This window comes from Phoxinus phoxinus, assembly GCF_949152265.1.
Source record: "Phoxinus phoxinus genome assembly, chromosome: 9".
Lineage (NCBI taxonomy): Eukaryota > Metazoa > Chordata > Actinopteri > Cypriniformes > Leuciscidae > Phoxinus > Phoxinus phoxinus.
Window position 1 is genome coordinate 16,592,959 of NC_136884.1, and position 25,395 is coordinate 16,618,353.

Below are 25,395 nucleotides of genomic sequence, written 5' to 3' on the forward strand. Positions count from 1 at the left end.
ATACCACTGAATACGTAAGCTTAAGTAACAAAATATTGTTTATTTTTGTTCAACCAAGTCCAGCAGACCAGTGCTATTTTTGCCATTAAAGGAGAACTCCAGCGCAAAATGAACCTTTGGTCTAATTACACATTGTTACCTAGTCAACCGTTATCTGAGATTTGTTTTCATGATTATCGAATGTAAATAGTTTTATCTCTAAAAACAGTTTAGCCTATAACGCTAGTATAACGCTAGTATATGGGGCATGGAGTAATGACAAATAAAAATCGCTTGTTAATACCACTAACAAGGCTCAAAATAGCCCCACACTAACACGGTAGCATAATGAGGGTCCCTACCTTCAAACCGAAGCATTGAGAACTGTGTAAGTGTCCAGACAGTTTAATAAGAAGATATTTTATACATACAGTCAACTTCACGAATACAAGCAGAAGCCATCTTAGAAAAACAGACTCGATCAGTCGATCTACGAAACGCCGATCCAAATGCGCTGAACTGTGTAGAATCTCATATGGTCCAGCGCATTTGGATCGGTGGTTCGTAGATCGACTGATCGAGTCTGTTTTTCTAAGATGGCTTCTGCTTGTATTCGTGAAGTTGACTGTATGTATAAAATATCTTCTTATTAAACTGTCTGGACACTTACACAGTTCTCAATGCTTCGGTTTGAAGGTAGGGACCCTCATTATGCTACCGTGTTAGTGTGGGGCTATTTTGAGCCTTGTTAGTGGTATTAACAAGCGATTTTTATTTGTCATTACTCCATGCCCCATATACTAGCGTTATACTAGCGTTATAGGCTAAACTGTTTTTAGAGATAAAACTATTTACATTCGATAATCATGAAAACAAATCTCAGATAACGGTTGACTAGGTAACAATGTGTAATTAGACCAAAGGTTCATTTTGCGCTGGAGTTCTCCTTTAAGTGTAGCAATAGCCGTTATGAATTCCTTGTTGCATAGCTTGCACACAACCATGCTCTTATCGACGCTTCCATCCGTTCGTTTTGTCCCAACAAAATGTCCCATCCACGGGGCCAACCAAAGCGGTCTCGTCAGCTTCTTTGTTCATGTTCACTGTGGTTTGTTGTTGTCTGAAGTTATCAAGTTATGAACATAGACTGTTATGAACGCTATTGGTGCTCCAGTATAATCGGTCCGCCTAAACTCATCCAGTGAGAAACGTTCCGCGGTGCAAAAATAAGTGCGATTAAAATGCGTTAAAAAAAATGTACGCGTTATTTTTTGTGTAATTAATTAATCTTAATTAACGCGTTAAAGTCCCGACTCTAATGATTTTATTATGTTATACCAATTGTTGTACTGTAGGTCTCTAGAAGGATGGCTAATAGCGTTGTCTAGGTTTTATGGACCTCTTTGTCTTAGCCACATTTAAAATGAGCGTCTATTGTAAAAAACAAAATGCAACAACTGGTTGTTTACTAGTGTTGTAAATCTAAATCATTGCTGTAAATCGGTTCTTTTTGAAAATTGTGTATTAACTAGCCTACTAACACAAACATAGTAACACTTTTATGTTATTACGAGATTACAATTATGTTATTACAATGTCATTACAAGACATTTCACATGCGGTTAAGATGTTTTAATAATCATTTACATTGACAAATAGCTCTCCATTTGGCACTGGATAAATAATGTAACTATTAGTGAATGTTTTTGGGATAATTTTGAGTCCACTTTATACCCTAGTTCACCTGGTTCATTGAAAAGAACCCAATAAATCAAAAGAATGATTCGTCAGCAAAGAATGAATACACGAAGACGTGACATATGGAGCTGTGGGAAGATTAAGGTTTTGAAGAATTTGTACTAACCAGCTGGAGCTTTATACATTTATTCTGTGAGGAAATATATGTTTAACCTTTTAAAGGTGGGGCGGAACGTTTTGGAGATCAGATATAGTGCTCTATGTGTACTATCTTGGTTCAACCTGGAATACTAATGTTTGCCTTTATGGTCATTATGTCTGCTGTATTGTGATGAGCTCACAGGGCGATGACCTCATCACAGAGATGTGTATGTCGAAAATTAGCTTTTAGAGTGAAAGCCTTTCTAAAAAGAGATATAGGAGAATATATTATAGAAGTAATTTGGATGCTTTTAGTGCCTGACATCACCAAACGACTTATAATAAGTTGTATATTAATGCACTTTTATATTTTGTAAAGAAAATGAGTTGTGAATGCTAGTGCGAAACTGGGTGGGTGTTGCCAATGCATTACAATGTGGTTGCTAAAGTGATCTCAGTGTGGTTGTAGCATGTTGCTATTTGGTTGTTTGTGTGTTACTGATGTTTTCTTGGGCATCGTTAAGCATTTCCCTAACAAAAAAAAGTATTATACTTATTCATATAACAAGTTCATTTTATAAACTTATGTAAAGTCCAATTATATTTTTCAAGTATACATATTAGTATACTAAAATCAATGTACTAGTATAAAGTATTTCAGTAATTCTTGTGACTTAAGGCAGGCACTGGTCAATTTTGAGATTTGGGGCTATTTGTCTTCAAGAACATGTTTTCTATCAGACTTGTGGTGAAAAAAAGTCCAAAATACACATTTAGGTCTTTATTTTACTACACTTTGTCTATTTGCGTCTGTAGATTTCTCCTAAATTCAACAAAAGTTGGCGTTCTAAATCAACGCGCTGCTCCGCGATCGCTGTCTGCACCCTGTCGTCACATATACCGTTGGAAAGCTCTCTCTCTCCTGTACAATGTTGTTGGATCCAAATATGGTCATTTCCTTTTTATCAGCAACCAATCGTGAAAGTACAATGGGCATTTAACTCTAAAAGCGAAATCTCATTGGCTGATGTCAATTTCTGACAACGTGATTCGTTCAGATGCATCACGTGACGTGCTCTGACATTTAGATGTGTGTTTTTTACTGTTTTTCTGTTCAGTTGAAGGCAATAAATGCTGTGTTATAAGTTTTGATGTGATTTAAGTGGTATTGTTGCTAATGATTTGATAAGATACTGTGTCTTTAAATAGTTGTTGTCCACTAAAAAAGTATGAATTTTTACATTACAAATCTTTAAATGCTGTTTTCTCAAAATGAGAAAACATTCTCCAGTAGTGTAGCCTATGTAGCACCTATGTAGCATCTCAGCCTATGTAGCACCATTTGTACACCAAACTTTCCAGTTATACACTTAGCAGTATTCTGAAGATATTTTTAGAGGGATTTGTTAATAAATCCTGGCCTGATTTATGTGACATTTTAATTGTAAAAAATTGTGAAAATGTAATTTTTTATGGCTATGGACAGTGTTTTGTCCATAGTATTTGTCCATAGACAGTAGTTTTGAATGGACAAAATTGCGCATATTTAATGAGATAATGCCTAATTTGGATAATTAAATATACAAATTTAAAAAAATTGTAATATTTTTTTTTATATATTATTGTGTAAGTAATCAACTGAGGAAGTTTCATGGTGATATCTATTATTAAATTTTTTTACCCTATTCACCTGTAGTGTCTCGCCTTAATTGGTCCACTTTTTAATTTGATAAAAGGATACTTTTTAACTGTACTGAAGTATAGTATATACACTCCAGTACATACACTCAGTAGTAGACTACTTTACATGATTAGAAGATATAATATTGGACATTAACCTGAAGAATGAATGCTATATCAGATGCAGGTAATACATTTGTTCAGTTGATCTCTCTCGATCTTTTTAAAGACACTCTGTTGTTGTTTCTTATTTATTTACTCACGTGTGCATCAAACTGTTGTATAAACGCAATATCACACTGTAGCCGTGCAATATGGCTGTATATGAGCACGCTAACTACCCATGGCGCTAGTGTCTACGGCCGAATCACAGCCTTGCTGATATACATCCATATCGCACTGCTACTCGTGTGATATTGCTCATATATATACACACAAACAAATATACATACACAAAAAAAGTATTACATTCTAGTATTTAATGCTAGAAATTCAATGCATCTAATTCATGTTTTGTATTGAATTTCTAGCATTACATACTATAATGTAATACTTTTTTTGTGTACATTTTTATACAAATAATTTTTAGACAGTTTTTTGTAGTTAGTCAATTTAATGGACACGATATCATCAAAACAATAATTAATGGGTACCAAATAATGTAGTCATCAAACTAATAAACCAAATGATTTACCCAAATGAACACTATTTATTTACTATGAATACAAATGGGTTAAAAAAATAAGATATGGTGTAGCAGAAATTGCCTGGGGCACTTGAGGGGCATTCAGTGTTTTTGAAACATGAAAACATATTGCATTTCGCTCAAACACAATTCAAACTTTAAAGTGATAAAGCCTTAACTGTACAAACTTGGATCTAATGTTGTGTTTATGCATTTTAAAATGATGCATTTCTTCCTCTGCTGTCAGAAACATGACTTTCATCTTTTCATAGCCCATGGGCAGCGAATGAGTAGAGGGTCCTTTGAAATATATAATTTTATTCTGAATCAGATTACAGCGCTCTTGATCAATTCAAGCGTGTCTTTACGTTTTAAACAGATCCATCCTGTCGAAAGTTAATGTTTATTTCTTTCAAGCGTACCTTGGGTTTCCTTTTTGATTTTTAACATTTACTTTGGATTGTTAAATAACAGCCAGGTGTGTCAAGGTCATTGATTTTAATACTTGCTTAAGTTCCATTTACACAGCTTTTAATTCACTGAGCCTATTGACCAAATCCACGCTTTATGTCACCTCTATTCAAAAAGTCATTATCCGTGTCAACAGCAGTAAGTCTGGCTCTAGTAATCTGCTCCCTTTTGAGGCCTATAGTCCATAACCTATTAACAATCCAGTGTCCAAGTCACACTTGTTAACAAAAACACAATTAGTAGGATCATTAACAATAGTAATTAATTAGCAGACACACTTTCATCCCCTCTGCCACTTGGTAGCCTCTGTGCTATATTTATTGTGATAATCATGCTGAATTAACATTGGCAGCCTTATGTATCATTTTGCTTTTGCTTTTGTACCCATAACCTTATGTACCAACATGAAAGGGATTGTACGGGAAGGGTCCTCTGTAGAGGAAGGTTACCACCCAAGCTAAAAACTCATAATTTAAATGTTGGATTTTGAAATGTGGTTGTTATAAACCCAGGTGGCTGCTGCAAGATGTCATGTTTGTTTACTTTCCCATTACTATCAAAAGATGCTCAATTGGCATAGCAAGTATGTGATTTGAGTCAATCATCTGAGTTGCAAATGTCATGTGATTAATTACGTAGCCTATAGAAAGATTATGTTCCAACAACTCGGATTGGCTTTTTGTACACCGACAAATACAAAGATTAGTAATAGTGACACCAACTGTCAAAAATGGTGGAGAAAGCGGGATGGTCTCAGGCTTTTGTTGGATCCAGAGTCAGCAACTTGCACAGAGCGAGTGGCAGCATGAAACAAAATCACTAGCATAGCATTTTGCAGTGCCACATTTCTGACATAGTTGGTCCGGAGTTCATCCTGCAGCAAGATAATGACCAAAAAACATACCTCCAGGCTGTGGCAGAACTACATCAGAAGGCCTCAAATCATAGAATGGACTGTAGAGTATTCAGACTTAAACCCCATGGAGCCGGATGAACTGGACAGAAGGGTAAAAGCAAAGCAACTTACAAGAGCAAAACAGTGTGGTAAAAAAACAAAAAAACAGTGATTGTCTGATTCCTTGAATTGTGCCAATTGTTTATTTGTTCTTTGCTCTGATTTCAAAGTACATTGAGATACATTTCAATAGAAACTAGAAAATTTGAGTTGTTCCAAATATATCTCCCTTTGGGATAATAAGGTAACGTTACACGTTACATTTAGTTACTATAGTGCTAACTATAAATTATGCGTAATTACATGCGGTTAACCCTAAACCAAAACCTAACCCTAACCCTAATCCTATAATATTGTATGTACATGTAGTTGATTACTCAGTAGTTATGTAATTGCACTGTAACACAGATACCTTAATTTAAAGGGTTACACTTTATTTTAAAGTGTCTTTATTACACTGTAATTATACATTTAAGTACTCAGTAATATTTAGTATGTAAGTGCTGAGTAAATATTAACTACACTACATGTAATTACTATAGGGTTTGGTTTAGGGTTATATGCATGTAATTATGCATAATTTATAGTAATTACTATAGTAACTACAATGTGTAACAATGACACTGTAAAATAAAGTGTTACTGTACCTAAAGCGGCACTTAATATCAGAATAGTTTCTGGCGTCTAGTCTAGTAGGGAGATGGTTCCATTCCCTGAAGACCTCCTGCTGCTATATCCTTGAGTTGACATTAAATCCAGTAGTACTTCTCCAACAGGGACACGAATGAATCACTCTGAATCACTCTTCAAGTAATTGCAGAGAAGAGTTAAAGGGTTGAAATAGAGGTTGAAGGAGGAAGAGAGATGATCTGTCTTAGCGAATGGGATTTCTGCCCCCTACATGTCTAAAGTCCGTAGAGCTAAAATAGCGGCATAACTTTTATTAACTTAGCCATATGACATCCTGTGTAATACTACGTTCCCTCTTTGTGCCAAATCCTCTTTTATCTGCTCTGACGGACTAGAGGACCATCTGCACTAAAGGGGAAAAAAGGAGGCAGAGGCTTTGGTGTGGATGAGGTGGTGTTCATGGACATGCTGTTTATGATGGCACCCTCATATCTTGAGATTAAAGCAGTGAGCAGTCTGAGTGGGCACACAATGACACACAATGATGGTGTGAGCGATCAAAATATTGATTTTGAAGACGTTAAATGATAGTTTTGAGAATATTGTTGAGATGTCGAACAAGAGCCAGATTTTGGATGTGGGGAAATGAGCTCTGGCGATGACAGCAATGATGGTAAAAAGCATCTGCTCAAATTTAACCCATCCAAGTTTCCAAAATGTAATGACACATGCTTTATATTACTCTCTTGTAATTGCTATTAAAACATAAAGAGAGTTTTATACTATTGCGGGGGGTAGCGATCCATCCGTGTCAGATATAGATCCGGTTCACTGAAGACCCGAATATGTAATAATGATTGGCATATGTAAACATTCATGCCAATTTTTGAGACATGACTCTGTGAAATGGGAAAAGGACATGACGCCAGAATCGAACACAAATCTTCAGCATAAGCACCAGAGCACAGATTTAGACATGTTAATGGCCAAGCCACACCACCAACCCTTTTTTCTCTCTTCCTTTCTTACTTTTTTTTTAAAGAAACCTTTCTAGAATGATCTCAGACGTCATCATTATGCAATCAATAATCAAAATAATAATTGTAGAGTGAAAACACAGTTCATCAAATACCCATATTCACCCACCGTTGAAACTGTAAACTCCGGTTTTAACTATGATACTATTGAATGTTATGGCTGCAATATTTGGTTAAATTTTGACATTTCAAAACTGGCAAATAATGTTGTTATAGACAGTTCATAGACAAGTTTAAATAGTAATTCATATCAGTCAGGTTTCCAAAAAATGAAACGCATCCAAAAAAATCACCATTTTGCTATTGTGTTTTTATAGACCCTCTCCACTATTATTTCGCTGCATTATTGCATCTGTGTTTTCTCATTAAACTTTATTGTTGCCCATGATGTTTTATTGTAAAGATTGTATTGTGTGCAAAATTCAGGAAAATGACTCAAACAGACAGTAGTTAGCTCAACAGATGATGTTTAATGTCACGAAAACTGGGGGATCACAATCTCAGGCCCCTTTCAGTTTCCTTGTCTGTATGAACTACCTTTGTGATAATGCAAAATACATAATATTGATTTAACACTAATATCTATATTTCAGGATCAACGTTACAGGAGACTGTCTACATTTTAAAGAGGAACAGAATATTTGACACAGATTTATAGATAGAAATAAGAAATAATCACTTTTGATGTTCACAATGTTCATTTACATAAAAAAACATGAGAGGACAGTCAACTTTGACAGTGTGAAGACTGATGCACTAGTATCCTTGTGTGGAAAGCTGTTCTAGGTCAGCTTCGAGCCTATTTGTGTCGCAGTACACCACTAAGTATAGTCTGCAATCAGATGATTACATTGTGTTCAATGTTCTACATTGGAATATGACAATTTTGTATTGAATACTTACAATTATTTTAAAATTAACTAGAGCCTCTGATCATGTGTATCAACATGTAACTTAGAGACAAAGTGACACAAAATATACAATGACATTTTGATTATTGCAAAGCCCTATAAACCTATTATGTCAAAGAGAGCAAACATGAGATACAAATGCATTGTTTGGAGTATCCATGCCAAGTCTTTTATCACTTTTATTATGACTCATACCAGTGCTCTGCACTACAATTGCAATGCTGTACTAGGTTTACTATATATCTGCCTATATATCACCATAATTTGTGTGAAATGGAATAAAAGTTGGTGTTTTTCGGCCACTAGTGTTTAATCAAGCCGGAAATTGTAGTTAGTTTGATATATATATATAGGTATGTTTTTGGAGTCTTGCATAAAATGTAGACAGAGGAACAAGCCTATGTTGTTTCAGACGATATGTAGACCCACTTGAATTAGCATAACTAGCAGCTAAAGTATGATATTTAATGCAAGTGTGGTAGACTTTCCCCTACACACCTGACTTAAGTTTACCTGGGACGTCTCCTAATCTCGTCCCCAATGAACACTATATACAGTAGAATTTGGGAAATAAGGTGCTCCACTAACTTGCTGCACAGCAAAAAAAAAAAAAAAACTTTAAAACAGTCAGACTCCAGCAAATGCCATTGAATATGCTTTAATCTGCCGTGAGTTATCATAACAATCACATGAATCTCACCAGCAAAGAAGAATACAGCAGTTTATATAGGATAGGTGCATAGCACAGTCAAAACAATTACTCATGATCATTACATCATGTTCCTCTAACATGATTGGTTCAAATTGTGGAAAACAGCATCCACCTACTCTGTTACTGGCAAGGGAGATTTAGATATCAAAATCATCAGATTCATCAAAATCATGGGGTTATTTGTATGCTGATTACTCATTATGTAATGAGGATATTGTATTTGGATAACTGTCTGGCCAGTGTCTTAAGTTGTTCCCCTATTTCGACACACCAACCTTGGTAAACAATGTTGGTACATTTTGTTCTCAAGTGTTAAATGTTAGGCCGGCAAGGAAAAAGAAACGTTAGTTGTGGTTAGTTCCATCACACTAACTTTCAGCACCTCAACAATATATCATACAGTTTCCATCACACAATTGTCCTTGTTGGGGATCGAGGTATTGGCAAAAGGTCTGGAAGTTCAGTCCCTCACTGCTTCTGTATTGACCCACTTTCATTCTACTTTATAATGAACAAGAGCTAGTTTGGGGGGAAAGCCTTTACTCTTTTAGCGTGACCATTTTCTTATCTCTTTTCTTACAGAAACCAGACCGTTCTACACCAGTTCTGCTGTCCTGCTCCGGAAGCCCCTGAGTCTGAGTCTCAGGCCTGTGTACCCAGGTAGGTTGGTTGGTTGGTGCTTCCTGACCAAAAACTCCATTGCCACAGTAAAGACTGTGTTTCTGATGGTGCTAGGCAACACAGCTGCCCTAGTTATACCCGTCCTGAAGTGGTTGTGAGTCTTTTCATGCCTTGTCTCCCTACAGTAAATTCCGCCTCTATCAACACAGTTGACTGTGACCGTGGCAAAGCAAACACTGATATGATTTCCCTCTAAATCAGGCCAAAAGAAAAACATGTGTATCTTATGTATAACTGCCATGTTTGTCGGGAGGCATAAGTTCCGCTCAGTTGGCTTAGCTAGAGTAATTTCCCATTCTGTTGGCATTTCTGTGTTTTACACAAGTATCGCGATAAGTATCTTGCTTTGTGATTATTGCTCAAATCAATCATCTAGAGATTCCCATCTCTGGCCTCTTCGGGCACTTAATGTGTTTTAAGGCAGCAAAAGTAAGAACAACAAACATAATATGATATTCAGGACAAAAACAAGTATAGACACAAGTGTTGGTGCGGTCTATGCACCATTATTCATCAATGATTCAACATTGATAATCTACCACAGGTTTAAGTATTAAGACCGTTGTCAGATTAATCAACATTATTTACTTATAATCGTGTTATCTTGTATTATAGCCCATTTATAAAACATTATAACCCCCCCAAAATTCCTGTTGTTGTGCAGCTTTGCAAATTGGCGGGAAGGCATCAATAGTCATTAAGGAAAGCACTCCACAAACTGTAGATCCTGTGTGTTTGGAAAGGGAAGGGTCAGAGAAGAGATGAGCACAGCAACTAAAGCAAACTGGTATTGATGATGGCCTTTCTCTCCCGTAGCACTGGCCATTGTTAGTTTGGCTGGAACACTGCAGTCACCGACCGAGATGACTCTAAATCACACTGTAAACGCCACAGAGGGCACACGCGTTATTGAATTAGACCCAGAAAGATTGCCAGAGTGGAGGATGGAAGAAAAATGCAATTGCACATCCCCCTTAGGTTTGTCTTGACAGTGTGCACTGCAGAGGTAGAAACAACATGGCATTTATCCATTGGAACGTGTTTGTACGAGTTTCAAATCCTCTGCCACTCACGGGCTGAGAAAGAAGATTCAATCATTCCAACTGCACAAATGCTTAGCTTAAGGATCTCTTTCTACCTGATCTGAAACTTTGAAATTAATTTTGTTGTCAGAAATGAATTGCTTCATGTTCAATTATAAAATAAATACTTTATAATGATATGGTTAAGGTTAGGAACAGGTTTGGTGGGATGGTTAGATTTATGGGTGGATTAAGGTGTAAGGAAATGATCAACAGTATAATTATAGATGTCATCATAGAAATGAATTATAGCTGTAATTACATGGAGGTATTTTTTTAAAGTATAAGTACAATGTAAAAACATGGATGTGCACATCAAGTGCATTGCAGATGATTCATTTAAATGTTTATACGTAGTAGTGAAAGAGACATATAAAGAGGGACCGGAATTCCTATGTAATAGTATATACGGTAGGCCGTTTTGAATAATAATAAGATAAGATAGCTAATGAATGTATACTGTATATATGTATAAAAACAAACAGATTGTTCATGCAATAAGAATGCTGAATGTCCAATAACACAGAATTCAAGGAGCTCTCAGGTACAGAGAAGCAAACCACTTCAGACTGGGCACCGACGGCAGTTCTTGAGTTGCTGGTTGTTTGCTTCGAGAGAAAATTAGTTCTTGTTTTCTGTTGTCTGTCACTTTTGACTGTTTGTCAATGAGTCAGTGTTCACGTTTCTCTCCTCATCACACCGCTGCGTTGACAAGCACCAAATCACTCATGTCATGTCTTGCTTACTCATAGTTCACCAATTCACCATATGTGTTATAATGTTGTTATTACAATGTAATAACAGCACTAGTGTAAGATATAAAACAGAACAACTCAGAACTGATAGATAGATAGATAGATAGATAGATAGATAGATAGATAGATAGATAGATAGATAGATAGATAGATAGATAGATAGATAGATAGATAGATATTTGATCGACTACAGGAAAACTACAGTCAGACATTTTGGTCTTGAATTAGGGATTTTAAAATTAACCTTAATAACCTGAATTTTTGCAATAACAGCAAATTGGCATAACACATCTTTGATTTCCATTGAAGTCATTTTACACACCATAATATCATGTTTCATCATTCATAGCCAGCTTTGAGGGGAAACCAGCAGTGGTGTTGCTGCATGTTAATGGCGTAGATTAGCGGCTCCTTGTTGTGTTTGTGTGTCTGCTTTTTATACACACCCTTGAAATAGTCATTTGCTACACAATTTTAGTAAATAATCACCAATACATAGGGCTGCACAATAATGGTTAAACTGATAATCACTGATATTTTGCACATGGACTTCATTTAACCAACTATGATAGCTCCATCACACGCGAAATCAATACAATTTGTTGTTTTTTATTGATTACAATTGTATTGTTACGAGTTAATTGAACACTACTAACCATTAATAGGACTTCTGGTAATGCATGGTTTAAGTGAGTGCTTTGTAATTTTTCTTCACATTATGAGAAGCAAATGGGACAAACCACATATTCAGATTGCTCCACAAACGCAAATTCGTACAGACAGACTGCAAAGAACGATACTTTTTCTTAGGCATTTTTATATTTTAAAACACTGCAAAAGAGACAGCGGCTATGTAGTTTCAAGTTCTTTACATTCTAAAAACTAGTAAAACCTTAAATCCGCTTTTCCACCATTGTGGCGAACAGTTTTTAGAAGGTTAAGGAACGGTTCCAGTTATGTTTCCACTTTACTTGAGCCTGGTACGGTACGGCACGATTACAAACCGTTCTCTGCTGATAGAATGTGTTCAGTGATTTCGCCACTCATTAATGGTCAATTGTCTGTTGATTGGACAGCAGTTTCTTTGTAGCTGACTAATTGACCGACGTTAAAGGAACACAACACTTTTTTTGGAAATAGGCTCATTTTCCAACTCCCCTAGAGTTAAACAGTTGAGTTTTACCGTTTTTCAATCAATTCAGCCGATCTCCGGGTCTGGCGGTTGCACTTTTAGCATAGCTTAGCATAGATAATTGAATCTGATTAGACCGTTAGCATCTCTCTCAAAAAAATGACCAAAGAGTTTTAAAACTTGACTCTTCTGTAGTTACATTGTGTACTAAGACCGACAGAAAATTAAAAGTGGCGATTTTCTAGGCCAATATGACTAGGAACTATACTCTCATTCCTGCTGTTACGGCAGCACAGTTTAAGTGATTATTACACAGGAATGAGAGTATAGTTCCTAGTCATATTGGCCTAGAAAATCGCAACTTTTCATTTTTTAATGAAAAGTTACGATGTAACTACAGAAGAGTCAAGTTTTAAATAGGAAAAATATCTAAACTCTTTGTTAATTTTTTTGAGAGAGATGCTAACGGTCTAATTAGATTCAATGATCTATGCTAAGTTATGCTTAAAGTGCTATCGCCAGACCTGGAGATCGACTGAGTGGATTAGAAAACGGTAAAACTCAACTGTTTAACTCTAAGGGAGTTGGAAAATTAGCCTATTTCCAAAAAAAGTGGAGTGTTCCTTTAACACAAATTAATAATAAAATCAAAATAAATATCTGATCATCCTCCATAACTCGGTCGCTATTTATATCTCATATCATCAGTAAACCGTTACCAAAGCAACGACTGACGCATTTGTATAACATTCCAAAGAGTGGCCGTTATCAGTCCCACAGTGGAAAATTAAACATATAGGCACGGAATGGAACGGTTAAGCAAAGAGATCGTTTGGCCCGACGGTTGAAAAGTCTAATATTAATTCCAAATGATGTTAATTATTTTACTTTGTATTGTAGCACAGAGGTTTGCACGGACCTCACCAACCATGATCACAGACAATATGGTCAATAAATCATGTTTGGATTTATTAGTTTCCACTCGCAGATTTAGCATAGCAGCAAATCGCACACACACTTGTGAAAGAACACAGACTGGATGTGTGACACTTTCATTCAAGCAGAATTTCACAATGAACATCCCTAAACTCCAACATACATGTTTGTCGTGTTGTCAGATCTTTTATTCTTTTTATTGCAGCGCAAAGAGAGCGAGTGCGCATGGTTGCCCGATTGAAAAGATTAAACACTGCCCAAGTAAACACTGGGCAGAAAACATATCCTTTTAAGAGAAAATCTCCGTTTGGGGGATTTATTCTCTTGGCATCGGGCTACCCCAATGAGGAACGAAAGGGCAGGCTTGTTACCACTGCAAGATAACGGAAATGTATATAAAAAAGAGATACTGTCTGCAGCTTTTCCCTTTGGCCTGGGATTGCTGGAAGAGATATTGTTAGTTTAATATATATCTGCCAGGACCAGGAAGAAAGGAATCGCAGAGAGGAAAATTGCTTCAAGAAAACGCACAATGACAAGCAGCAGCTGCGGCCCTCCTAAAAACACACAGCACAGCCATTACGGCATTCGAGGGGACACAGGAGTAGTAGTCTTTTATTTAGAGTTACTAGTGTCTTTAAGACAACAAATCACACACAGGTTGCTGATAAAATGTATACTCTGAATGCAGAGTTAGTTTGGATAAAAGTGTCTACCAAATCCATAAATGTAAACGCAAAAACTCACATAATTGAGTTTTGGAAAAAGAATCTTCAGATTCGGAAAGATTTTTAAACGTGGTAAAATGTGTATACTATACAACGGTGTTCTCTTATTAGTAGTTAAATGCATCATAAAATAAGCCAATCAATTTAAAGAATGTGTATATTGAGGATCTCAGCTATGATGAAAGCCTAACACTTTTGGGCAATTTCTAAAAACAACCAATAAACCTCAAAACACCATCATTCAAGTTGAAATTTCATCAACAACAGCATTTCACTAAATATTTTGCCACAAAAAGACAAAGAAAATGACGCACAGGGACATCTGTACTCAGTCTACAGTGCTAGAAAACACTTTATGGACAGGACTCACCTCATGAGATCATGTTTACAATTTTAAATGTATTGTGTTTTTCAACTTGTAAATTAGGTACACTTTCTTTATGGAACTCCGTGTTGAGAAGCATGACATTCTTGACTTTCTCAATTGAATACCACTTCCTCTCGGCACTTAGGCACGCTTTAATGAGATGTAGTATGCTAATTAGTTTGCACATTCTCGCATAATGATCCAAGTAACTGAACAGATAATCAGTCATTCAACTCTCATTAACGTCAGTGAATATTAAGAAACAGGTGACAACAACAATACAGTAAGACTATTGAATATAGTCATCGATTAAAAAAAATTAAATGCAATATATTACAATACATACAACTAAATAAGTAGTTTGAGAGTCACAATGGCAAAAAAAAAGTAGGAAGACACCGCTAAAGCTCTTGTTTATCGTTCCCATGGATTCATCTGATTGGTTAATCTCTATTTAGTAGTGTATAAAGTCTTATATTTACAAAAATCACACATTTCAACAGATCTTTTCCTATGCAGGTGTACCTCCATGTTAGTAGTGTCAAAGGAGATACTCATTAGATTCAGAATCATCAAATGCTCCAGGTTTCAGCACAGACTGAATATAATCCCAACACATTTGTTCCTGCTGTCTATGCCAGTTGGTTCACTTAATGTGCTGGGTTTGCAGAGTGTTGTTAATTAATGAAATTAACAACTCTTTAATTAGTATAACCATGCTGGGTGCTAAAAAATTTACCCGGTTCGACTACTCTGCACAGAATTTTTGCTGTTTTTGTTTTGAAATCACAATGAAATGGTTTGACAAGTGTTGTTTTCTTTCCTGTGTTGACATACTTCCAGCTGAAACAGTTAAGGAAGTACATACTGAATTGAAGAGAGCATTTTTCAACATTAAGTAGTAAATTAGCATATACAATTGATAAGTGGATCTTAATTGGTGGGTTGTGACCAAGGCCCTGTTTACACCTGGTATTAAGATGTGTTTTGGTCGTTTGGATCACAAGTACGAGGGAGACACATTCCCGTTTACTCCTGTTTTAATCTCTTTTGTTCACTTTTAACCGCTTCTGTCCTGATTTCTTGTATAGGCTTTTTTAGACCTTCGATCTGATGGACAAAATAAGCTCAAGCATTTACATATGAACGCGAGTGGAGACAATGGAAAAACATACAGAGAGCATAAGCTTTCGTTTCTGCTCTGACAGCCGCAAGAGTGCGTGTTAGGAATCAGGAATGGCGAGAGAACATTGTGCTTGGTACGTTTTCATCTTCAAACCAAATTTGGGTCTTAAGTGTAAATCCCGTCTGACTAGCGCGCTTCCCATAATGTTTACATAGTAAGTCAGTATAGGCGGAGAGTAGGTCTTTTGTGGCTGTTCGAATGCATTCGACCACATGAGCGTTTACACTACGAAAGCAATCTGATCGAATTTGTTTTTGACTACCTCTGGAAGTGGTCGAAAGTGGACAAGCTCAAAACATTTTAGACCCCGTTTACACCTGTATTTAGCGTCGTCCACTTGTGATCCGATCGACCAAAACACTTCTTAATACCAGGTGTAAACAGGGCCTATGTTTGGGAACTGAGAACAAATTTGACAAATTCATCTTTTGAGCTGGTGAATCCAAAAAAACAAACAAAAAAAATGACACCACCAGCATAGTATACGATTCCCAAACAAATAACTCTCACAAGATGGTTAAATGAATAAATTAATGAAATGCGTTACCACTTTAAAAAAAAATACATATAGGGCCAGTTCATATATTGTATTTATGCCACCATAAAATAATTAAGAATTAAATTATTTGTTGTTAATTGTTACTATCAAGGAGTCGTTAAGAGATTTGAGAACATTCTTGAGAATAAAATTCTCTGCTATATCTGCTAACAACTGCTATTTTCTTCTTATTGTCTAACTGAGTAATATTTTGTATTCGCAAAAACATATCTTAACTTTTTTTCTTAAGATTGTTCTAAAAGCAAAACTTTAGAAGAAACTGAAGTGCTGAAAAGAATGTTCTTAAAACCGTCATAAAATCAGATAACATAAAAGCCTGTCATTTTCATCTTAAGAAAAAAATTATTTTAAGAAAATGTTTTAGATCTTAAGAATTTTTCAATGATTGCACTTAGAATTTATCTTCACATATCTTAACTTCATTAAAAAACGATGGAAAATGGAAAATACTAAAGTAATATGCACAATTAAATCGCAAAATGATAAATTTTCCCACTTGGCTAATTTCCCATTTGGCTTGTATATAATTGTGCATATTTTTAAACCAATGGGCCAATTCAGTCCATAGTAATAATGCATTTATACAGACATCCAACCATACAGTCTCCAATGGATTCTTGACGAGACCATCTAGAAGTAAAACAGTTTCGTAATGATACGGTCAGGTGTTAGACAGAAACAGAGCAATTACACAGAGTTAAAGGTCATCTTTCAGGTGCTGTGAAATGCCCACTCAAGACACAGAGGTTAATGAGCACACAAATGCACTAGTAATTAGAACCCCGCGTGCTAATTTTTCTTAATCACTGTTTTTATAAACTTTAATTTCTATGTCTGACCTTCTTTCCTTTGGCACATAGTCTCAAAATGATTTCACGTGTTGCCGCTACCTGTGACCTTGCTGGCTTGTCTCGCTGTTGTCATGGGAACAGAGGACACAGCAGGAGGATGTGCAGACATGCCCGCTTTCACAGGCAGGCTTTAAAAAGAAAAGACAATCTCAGGTGTGTGTGTGTGTGTGTGTGGCTGAATGTGTTTAGAAAGTGAGAAAAAGACTTCCTGAGTCATGCTTTGAAATGTGAAAACATCTGCCCACCTTTTTCTGGTTCAAGAGTCACCACAACCTCTTCATAAATTATTTGCCTTTCCACCTCGCTCTCTTGTGTATTGAAAAAAAAACCCATATACATGTGCACAGAGATTCATAGAAATATATACAGTATAATGATTTGTTTAACCCTTAAACACATACCTCAGGTCTTTAGTAACCCGGGGTGTCATTCACTACCCTCCTCCTCATACATTTTTTTAAAGATAGACATCAGCCTTCTTAGTATTCTTCGGTCAATTCATTATAAACAATTGAGAATAATTTTTTTTTTTTAAATCCTGTTTTCCCATTCGATTTTTGTAAAAATGGTATAGGGTCGCTAATGACCCGAGGTGTGTAATAGTGCAAGTATACTTTTTTTCTGCACAACAATAATTGAATTACTGATTAAGTGATTGTTATGATTACTGAGTAAGTGAAATTAACCTTTATTCCGCAAGGTTTCAATGTCTGACACACAATTACGAAGTGACGTTTCACTCATAGTTACCGCAGGCAGAAAACAAAATAATAGGAAGAATCATCAGCAAAACTTGAAATGCCTCAGCGAATTACTGCAGAGCAAGCACTGAACGCAATCAAATAGTGTCACTTAATAGTGGATCTGGTGAAAAAGCTGTCAGCGATCAAAATATTGATTTTGGAAGATGTTGAAAATGATAGTTTTGAGAATATGTTTGAGATCATGAATATGAGCAGATGCTGAATTTACTGCAAATTAGCTTTGATGAGAACAGTGATGAATGTTTAACACATCTGCTCAAACTGAACCCTTCCAAGCTACAAAAGGTAACAAAATATGATTTATACATTTTTTTTCTTCTGTAATTGCTACTCCAATATCAGGAGAGTTTTATATTATAACGACAGGTAGAGATCAATCCGTGTTAGATATAGATCCGGCTCGCTAAAGACCCGAATATGTTATAATGATTGGTGAAACATTCATGCATTTTCGGGTTAACGGCGAGATTTCAGCCAAAATAGACAACTGCCAAAATTTAGTTGTTTCGAGCTGGCAAGTGAGGCACTTATACTCTGTTTATAATCAGATCCGATTAAGCTTGATCAGAATCAAATTTCATTCCGATTGAAGGGTGGTGTAGATCTTTATTTGTTCAACAGAAAAAATTCAGCCATATATACCCTTGAATCCGACTACTTTCTCAAACATATTCAAAAGTACTTTGTGGGAATGTGTAGTGCCTTAATGACAGTGCCGAATTTTGTTCATAACAGATGTTGCGCACCGATATGTGAATAAGGGTGCTTTCACACCTGCCTTGTTTAGTTCGGTTGAATCGCACTAGAGTTCGTTTTCCGAATTGGTGCGGTTCGTTTGGGCAGGTGAGAATGCAGCAATCGCACTCGGGTGCGCACCAAAAGCGGACCAAACAAGCGTACCGAGACCTCCTAGGAGAGGTGGTCTCGGTACGCTTTCAAACGAACTCTGGAGCGGTTCGTTTGTGGTGAGAACGTGATCCGACCTCGAACAGACCCAACTGCCAAATAACTGCGCATTTTTGGACTAAACCAGCTGCCGTAGTCAGCGGCGCTGTGCATTATGTCAATGTTTAGCAACATTAATGCACGCGTTGCCTCCTCCTGAAGTGACTCGCTGCGTGCATTGCATAAAACATGCCGCATTCTCGCTTCATTCTCAAATGTTATTGTTTGCCTTAAGTGGTGTAGACCAACTAATATAATAAACTATGACCAGGGATACAATCAGCCCACAAAGTCATTTAGTAAAAAGCGGCGTGTTGTCTGCCGGATTTTCCTCCTCTTTGTTTACTTCCGTCAGTTCTGTTGGATTTTTCCCGCACGTTAATTCTGACAATCAAAGTGCAGTTACGAAAATACGTTCAAGACCCATCTGGCCAACGAGTGATGTGGATGTTGTCACGTGACTGCATTTTGGTTCGTTTCATAAACTGATTCGGACCAGAGCAATCAGTGTGGTGTGAAAAGGAACCAAAACGCCTGAAAAATGCTACAAAGTATAATTTTTCTCCCTTGGTCCGGACCAAATGAACCGAACTACAGATGTGAAAGCACCCTAAGACTGCAAAAGTTAGGGTACGTAGACAGAACTTCCAGAATGGGAAATTGGATTGATTCAAGGCCTGTTTACATCTAGTTGCATGTTGGAGGGATACTCATATACTCATCTGCAGCGGGTCATATATGTGGCGATGCGTGTTGCAGTAGCGCTGTCATATCTGGATGCAGGTAGCATTATTATTTTATTTTTTGACCATTTTGGGAGGAGTAAAATTTACATGTGGCTCAACAACCAGACGCATTTGCACTTGTGCAGTTTCATCTGGAATGCGTCTCAAACCCCCTAATAAAGTGGTTTGAGTGATTGGATTTAAATCTGCCTTCAATGTATTTTAGAGGGCATCTTTTCAAGATCGGATATCTATCCGATTAGAGAAAATGCATAAACTGACCAGGTATAAACAGGCCCTCGTACTGATAAAAACGAGTGCATGTAAACACACCTATTGTAACACAGACTTTGCAAAATGGCTTCAAATGAAGGATGGAGCAATTGATATATTTCACAATCTGGTGCACAAATACAACACAGTGGCAGGCAAACAAACAACACTTTCAGTTCAGTTAATCTGACCAAATCAAGATGATACGATCACTCTGGCTGCGTTTACTGTATATTACACGGTTCAAGTGATCCAATTCCTATTTTTTTTTTACTCCCATGTTGCTCAGAGCGGATACGACCCACAAATGTGTAAGCAGGAAATAAGCACATGGATTCCAAAATTCTCAGATCGGTTTCAGGCCTCATTCACATCTGGAAATATGAATCGGATACGTGCATCTGCATCTGTAAGTGGACAGATTGGATATTTCCCTGTCAATGCGAGTTGTACGTCATTGAAAGAGCGATAGTGGCGAATGATGTCAACTCGATCGATCACATGACGCTTTTCAATGGCGCAATGGAGGACAAAGCCTCAAACCAATGTTGTGCTGACCTTTAAAGAGGGTGCGGAAAGCAAAAGCTTGTATTATCATTTCATCTGTGTCCACCGCATATCGGCCCGTTTATACGTCCTATTTGGCCAAAGGTTCTCCGGATCAACTTGGGTTGCATAGTGTATATAGACTCTATGGCTATGTTTGCATGCGTTCTGTATAGATGAATTACCATTTGGATGTAAATGTGATCCCCCTCCTTATATTAATGAGATTTCATAATGATAATTGATTGAATTATTTTAATGGCACAGTGGAATTAACCCATTTTTCATGTACACTTGCTAGTGTTTCTTACTTGGGTGCATTGTGAAACAGGCTCAAAATAGGGGTTAACAATACTGATGAAAAAGTCAAATAGGACTGTTTTTGACATTAAACATTATAATTGGTCCTCAGTGGGGGAGAACAGTATGCAATGACCTATTTAAAGCAATGTCAAAATGTTCCCTGTATTTTAACATCAATGCAGATGAAGGGTGTATGCAGAAAAACAAAATATTATCATATTGAACTTGAGAACATGCCATGTTATAGTCTATCTAATCAAATAATGCACATGTTTGTGCAACCCCATTGACTTTCATTGGACGAATACAGTTTGGGAACTTTCGTGAATTTTTTTAATCCGCAGAAGAAATAAAGTCACACAGGTTTGGAACGACATGAAGGGTAAGTACATTTCGTGAGAACACACTTTCATGAAAATGCGTAACTATTTTAGGTTTTGGTGAATTGGTATGAATTGAATTGATTAATTGAACACGTTTTCTAATGACATGGGGTTCGTAAATTATGACAACATTTTTCATTTTTGGGGGAACTATCCCTTGATTTACCCTTGAAATATATATATACTTTTATTTTTTTATTTTTTTAAAAGTCTTAGATCATTATCAAATTCAAATGTCCATAAATACTTTGAAAGTTAACTTGACAAATAATCTTTTGTGGTTTCTCACCATGCTGTCGTATTAGTTTGACGTGTAATTGGACGACTCCCTCAAACACACTTATGGGGGTTGTATACAAAAAAGAAGTTAGTTTACCAACATCCTTGTCTGAAGTGGTGAACCAATTCATATCAATGCTATTCATAAGCTTTCACTGATGGGAGAATGCATCTGGGAAGCAATAGCCATTTCAACTGAATAAATCTTTCATTCACACAGTGCCTAGAGATTTGGGAGCCAATTGAAAAGTGAATGACTGTTAAATAGAGAGAGGGCAGATGCTCACCTGCAATGCGGTGCAGTGTTTGGAAGCACTTCAACATCCATTCTGAAGCAGATGGTGTGTACAAAAGTATATGTGTTTATTGCAGCTGATGCGGTACATTCAAGATCACTTACTGGCCAACCGCCAAGTCTCTATGACGTTCTAATCTCTAAATCTGGCTCAGGTTCTTCCTTCAATGTAAGTCTATGGCGCTTACATTAAAGAAATAAGATTGACCTGAAAGCATAATGAAAAATGTATCTTATTACATAGATTTGGTTTTCAAAAAAATTGTTTTTTGTATTTTGGAATAATGGTAAAATAAATAATATACTGTTGCCAGGCAAAAAAAACACGATAAAAAGACATCACGCAGCACGCTGTCATACGGATGTAAACATGGATAACATTAAAGTAAGCAATTACGCCTTTATTTTCAGTGTGATCTGTAGTCTAGGTCAATCCTGACCTGTATCGGATTTAGTACACATATGGAAGTGACACAAATCGGAATTGAAACAGATCAGATTCCAGGTGGTTTGTGCTGTTCACACTGTCATGAGAAAAACAGATCTGAGTCGCATGTGACCATATTTACCTGCAGTCTGACTCTGAATGCCTAAGAGCACTGGATTTACTTTTGGATGCAACCAACTCGAATTCGAATCTGTCTTTTTCCAATCCCATTTTCTTCCTTTTCTCATCACATATCAGCTTGGAGAGTTGACTCTTTAAAAAAAAAAAAAAAAAAAAATGTCTGAAAATGACAATCTCGTGGTAATTAAAAATAGATTTCGTATTATTCACATTGTACGGATTTAAAAAAATCACCTCCTAGTAAAATAGTAACGTTTTCCAATGAGATCGGGTTGGTAGGGTCCCAATAAGGGCATGATCTATCCATGGTTTTAATGCAGTCAATTAGATGTTATCATTCCATGCTGTTTTATAATGTGCTACAATACCCTAAGGGGTGCAAATTGTATCTTTCAATATTTCCAATATGTAACTCACATCTATCATTATTTGCACTTAGTGCAAATAGCCTCTACCATAAAAGTTTTACAAAACCAAACGAAATCAATATTAATACAAGTATTACATGGCTAAGACTTGGCACGTGCATTTTAAGCTATTTTCTTTTTTAAAGGGGTGGTTAAGTATGATTTCCCTTTTCTAACGTTAGTTAGTGTGTAATGTTGCTGTTTGAACATAAACAACATCTGCAAAGTTACAACGCTCAAAGTTCAAAGCAAAGGGAGATATTTTCTTTTAAATAAATCGTTTTTTAAGGACTACAACAAACGGCTGGTAGGGACTACACGACATTCCTCACGGGTTAGTGACATCACCAACCCTAAAATGTACATAAGCCCCGCCCCCGGGAACACACAGTCCATGTTGAGAAGAGGAAGAGTTGTTAGTCGAGCACATTTGTGAGTCAGCTCAAACTTTAGCATCCATCTTTTCACACGCAATAGAAAGTCACTCTGTGTGCATCTCACAACAGTTCCTATATGAGCGGTTTATAGATTATCATGACAAACTATGCTAATTGAACATAGTTAATGCCACATCAGCAACATAAATTCATCAACTAACCATTCAGAGACGTCCTGTTGCATTCTACTTGTCACTTCTTCTTGAGTCTCTCCATCATTGTCTGACTCTGTTTAAACATAAAAGGCAGAACAGTTTCTGTCATTTTAGTGCGTCTGTGTGAGGTAATCGGAGCTACTAACACACACGAGCTCTTGAAACCCCGCCCTCTGTGTCGGGAGCAGCAGCTAATTTGCATTTAAAGGGCCAGACACAAAACGGTGCGTTTTTGCTGACCCTCAAAAAAATGACAACTTTAACATGCTATATAAAAATATCTGTGAGGTATTTTGAGCTAAAGCTTCACACACACACTCTGGGGACATCAGAGATTTATTTTACATCTTGTGAAATGGGCATTTTACCACCCCTTTAAAGTTCTCCCTCCCCATTTTATTTACCCTGGATAATCACTGATAGGTTGGCTCCGCCCTCCTACGTACTTCCGCTCAATTTTCATCTTCCTTCAGTACTTCATCTGGATTTGCGGAATATTTGCGGGTTTTCTCCGGCCTTTTACCGGTCCAATCAGCGAACAGAGGGAGTGGCTGAGAACGATGACGTTAAGGTTGTGCGCTATAGTTGTGCGTCGCGACCAAACGTTAGCGATTATGGCAGATCCAGAGTGGCTCTGGGCAGATCCAATAGTTTTAAACTTCAACTGAGGACCCGCCTTCAAGGAAGTTAACGCTTGTCAATGGTGAGTGGTCAGACTCTCAGAGAGTCTGGTAGCACCAGGCTGACTCATATCTACTGAGTTGGGTTCATTGTTTCTGAAAAAAACAAAAACAAAAAAACAACTTGTTTTTTCCACCATAACAAATGGATTTCTTCCAAAATGGATGTCTGGCTGAGCTATTTTAGCACTGAGCTATTTTAAGCTAAATCACTGTGGTATTTAAGTGCTAGTTTGTAACAAGCCCAGATAGCCGATAAACAGTGGTGAGAAGTGAGAAAGAACTCGGTCTCAAATTGGGTCCCTTGAGAGTTCTCATGAGGGAAAGTGAAGTTAATGAGCAGGGCACTTTCACCGCGGTGAAGTGTCCTCCAACTAAAGCTCAATCTCCCCAGTCACCAAGCTGCTTGATTCAACTGCAGGTTTACACTTTATCTGTTGCACTTCCTTCTTTCCTACTAATGGCCTGTTGTGAGATAGCTCATGGCTAAAGGAGCAGAGAGGAAGCTGTGTGTCAATAAACCGTCCCACTGCTGTGTCTAATGGTTAATGTTAAACACTGAAGGGAGCAGTGGTGGTTTCGACACTCTGTGACCAAGCGCCTCACCAAGACTACTGTATATCAATAAGAACTTGATGAAGATGGATTTGGTCGTTGATTTGGGATAGAGTTGAATTTTCTAGTGGTAGTGGAGCTGAAAGTAACTGCCCAAAAGGGAAAAAAAAAAAATTGATCGGATATTGCTTTTTGGCAGTTCTTTTAAGGATCAACTTTTCTTTAAAAATTCTGTAGGGGAAATAAAAATAGAAGAAATTGCTAACATACATCAAGAGTATAGATGTGTGAAATACATGTAGACAGCACTATCAAATAATTTCAAATTGAAATCTCTTACTTTTGATTGCTATCGGTCTCAGGAGAAGAAGAAGAAGAAGAAAAAACCAATCTGAGACAGAGAAGATTTCAATGTTAAAAAGTCTCTATTTGTTCTCTAACTGCTGACTAGAAGAAACAACTTCGAAATCAAAGAGTTTCCTATGGATTTTTTTCATAGTCTCCGCTGCCCACAGAGCATTCAAGTCGGATGCATATTGCACATGAAGCAATTAAATCTGAAGGCAAATGATTGGTTGGTTGCCACACAATTTATGGATGTACATGTTTTTTAGTTTTTTTACCAGAGCACAAAATAATGTTGTGTTTACCAATTAAAAGGCTGCTTCGGTTAGTCTTTCTAATTACTTTCATCTGTCCAAATTTGACAGGTTTGTGTCTTCAGATCTTTGAAAAATATATATTTTAAGGCTGTTTGCAGTACAACTGTGCTTTTACAGATTGTGTAATTACACAGTAATTTTGTATTAATTTATCATAGATTAAAGAGTTTTTATCTACCGGTACACACATTTTTTTTCGTGTTCTTTTTTGATGGATATCAAAAGTCTGATTATTTGTAACA

The 25,395-nt window shown here is 36.8% G+C and overlaps 1 protein-coding gene across 2 annotated transcripts in view; it reads left to right on the forward strand.

The window, feature by feature from the left end:
* iqsec3a (IQ motif and Sec7 domain ArfGEF 3a) overlaps window positions 1-25,395 on the forward strand; it is a 131,392-nt gene that overhangs the window by 18,371 nt on the left and 87,626 nt on the right. For both annotated transcript variants that reach the window (XM_079622411.1, XM_079622412.1), the window contains exon 2: window positions 9,482-9,559. In XM_079622411.1, the coding sequence (XP_079478537.1) occupies window positions 9,482-9,559 (78 nt within the window). The remainder of the gene's footprint in view (window positions 1-9,481; window positions 9,560-25,395) is intronic.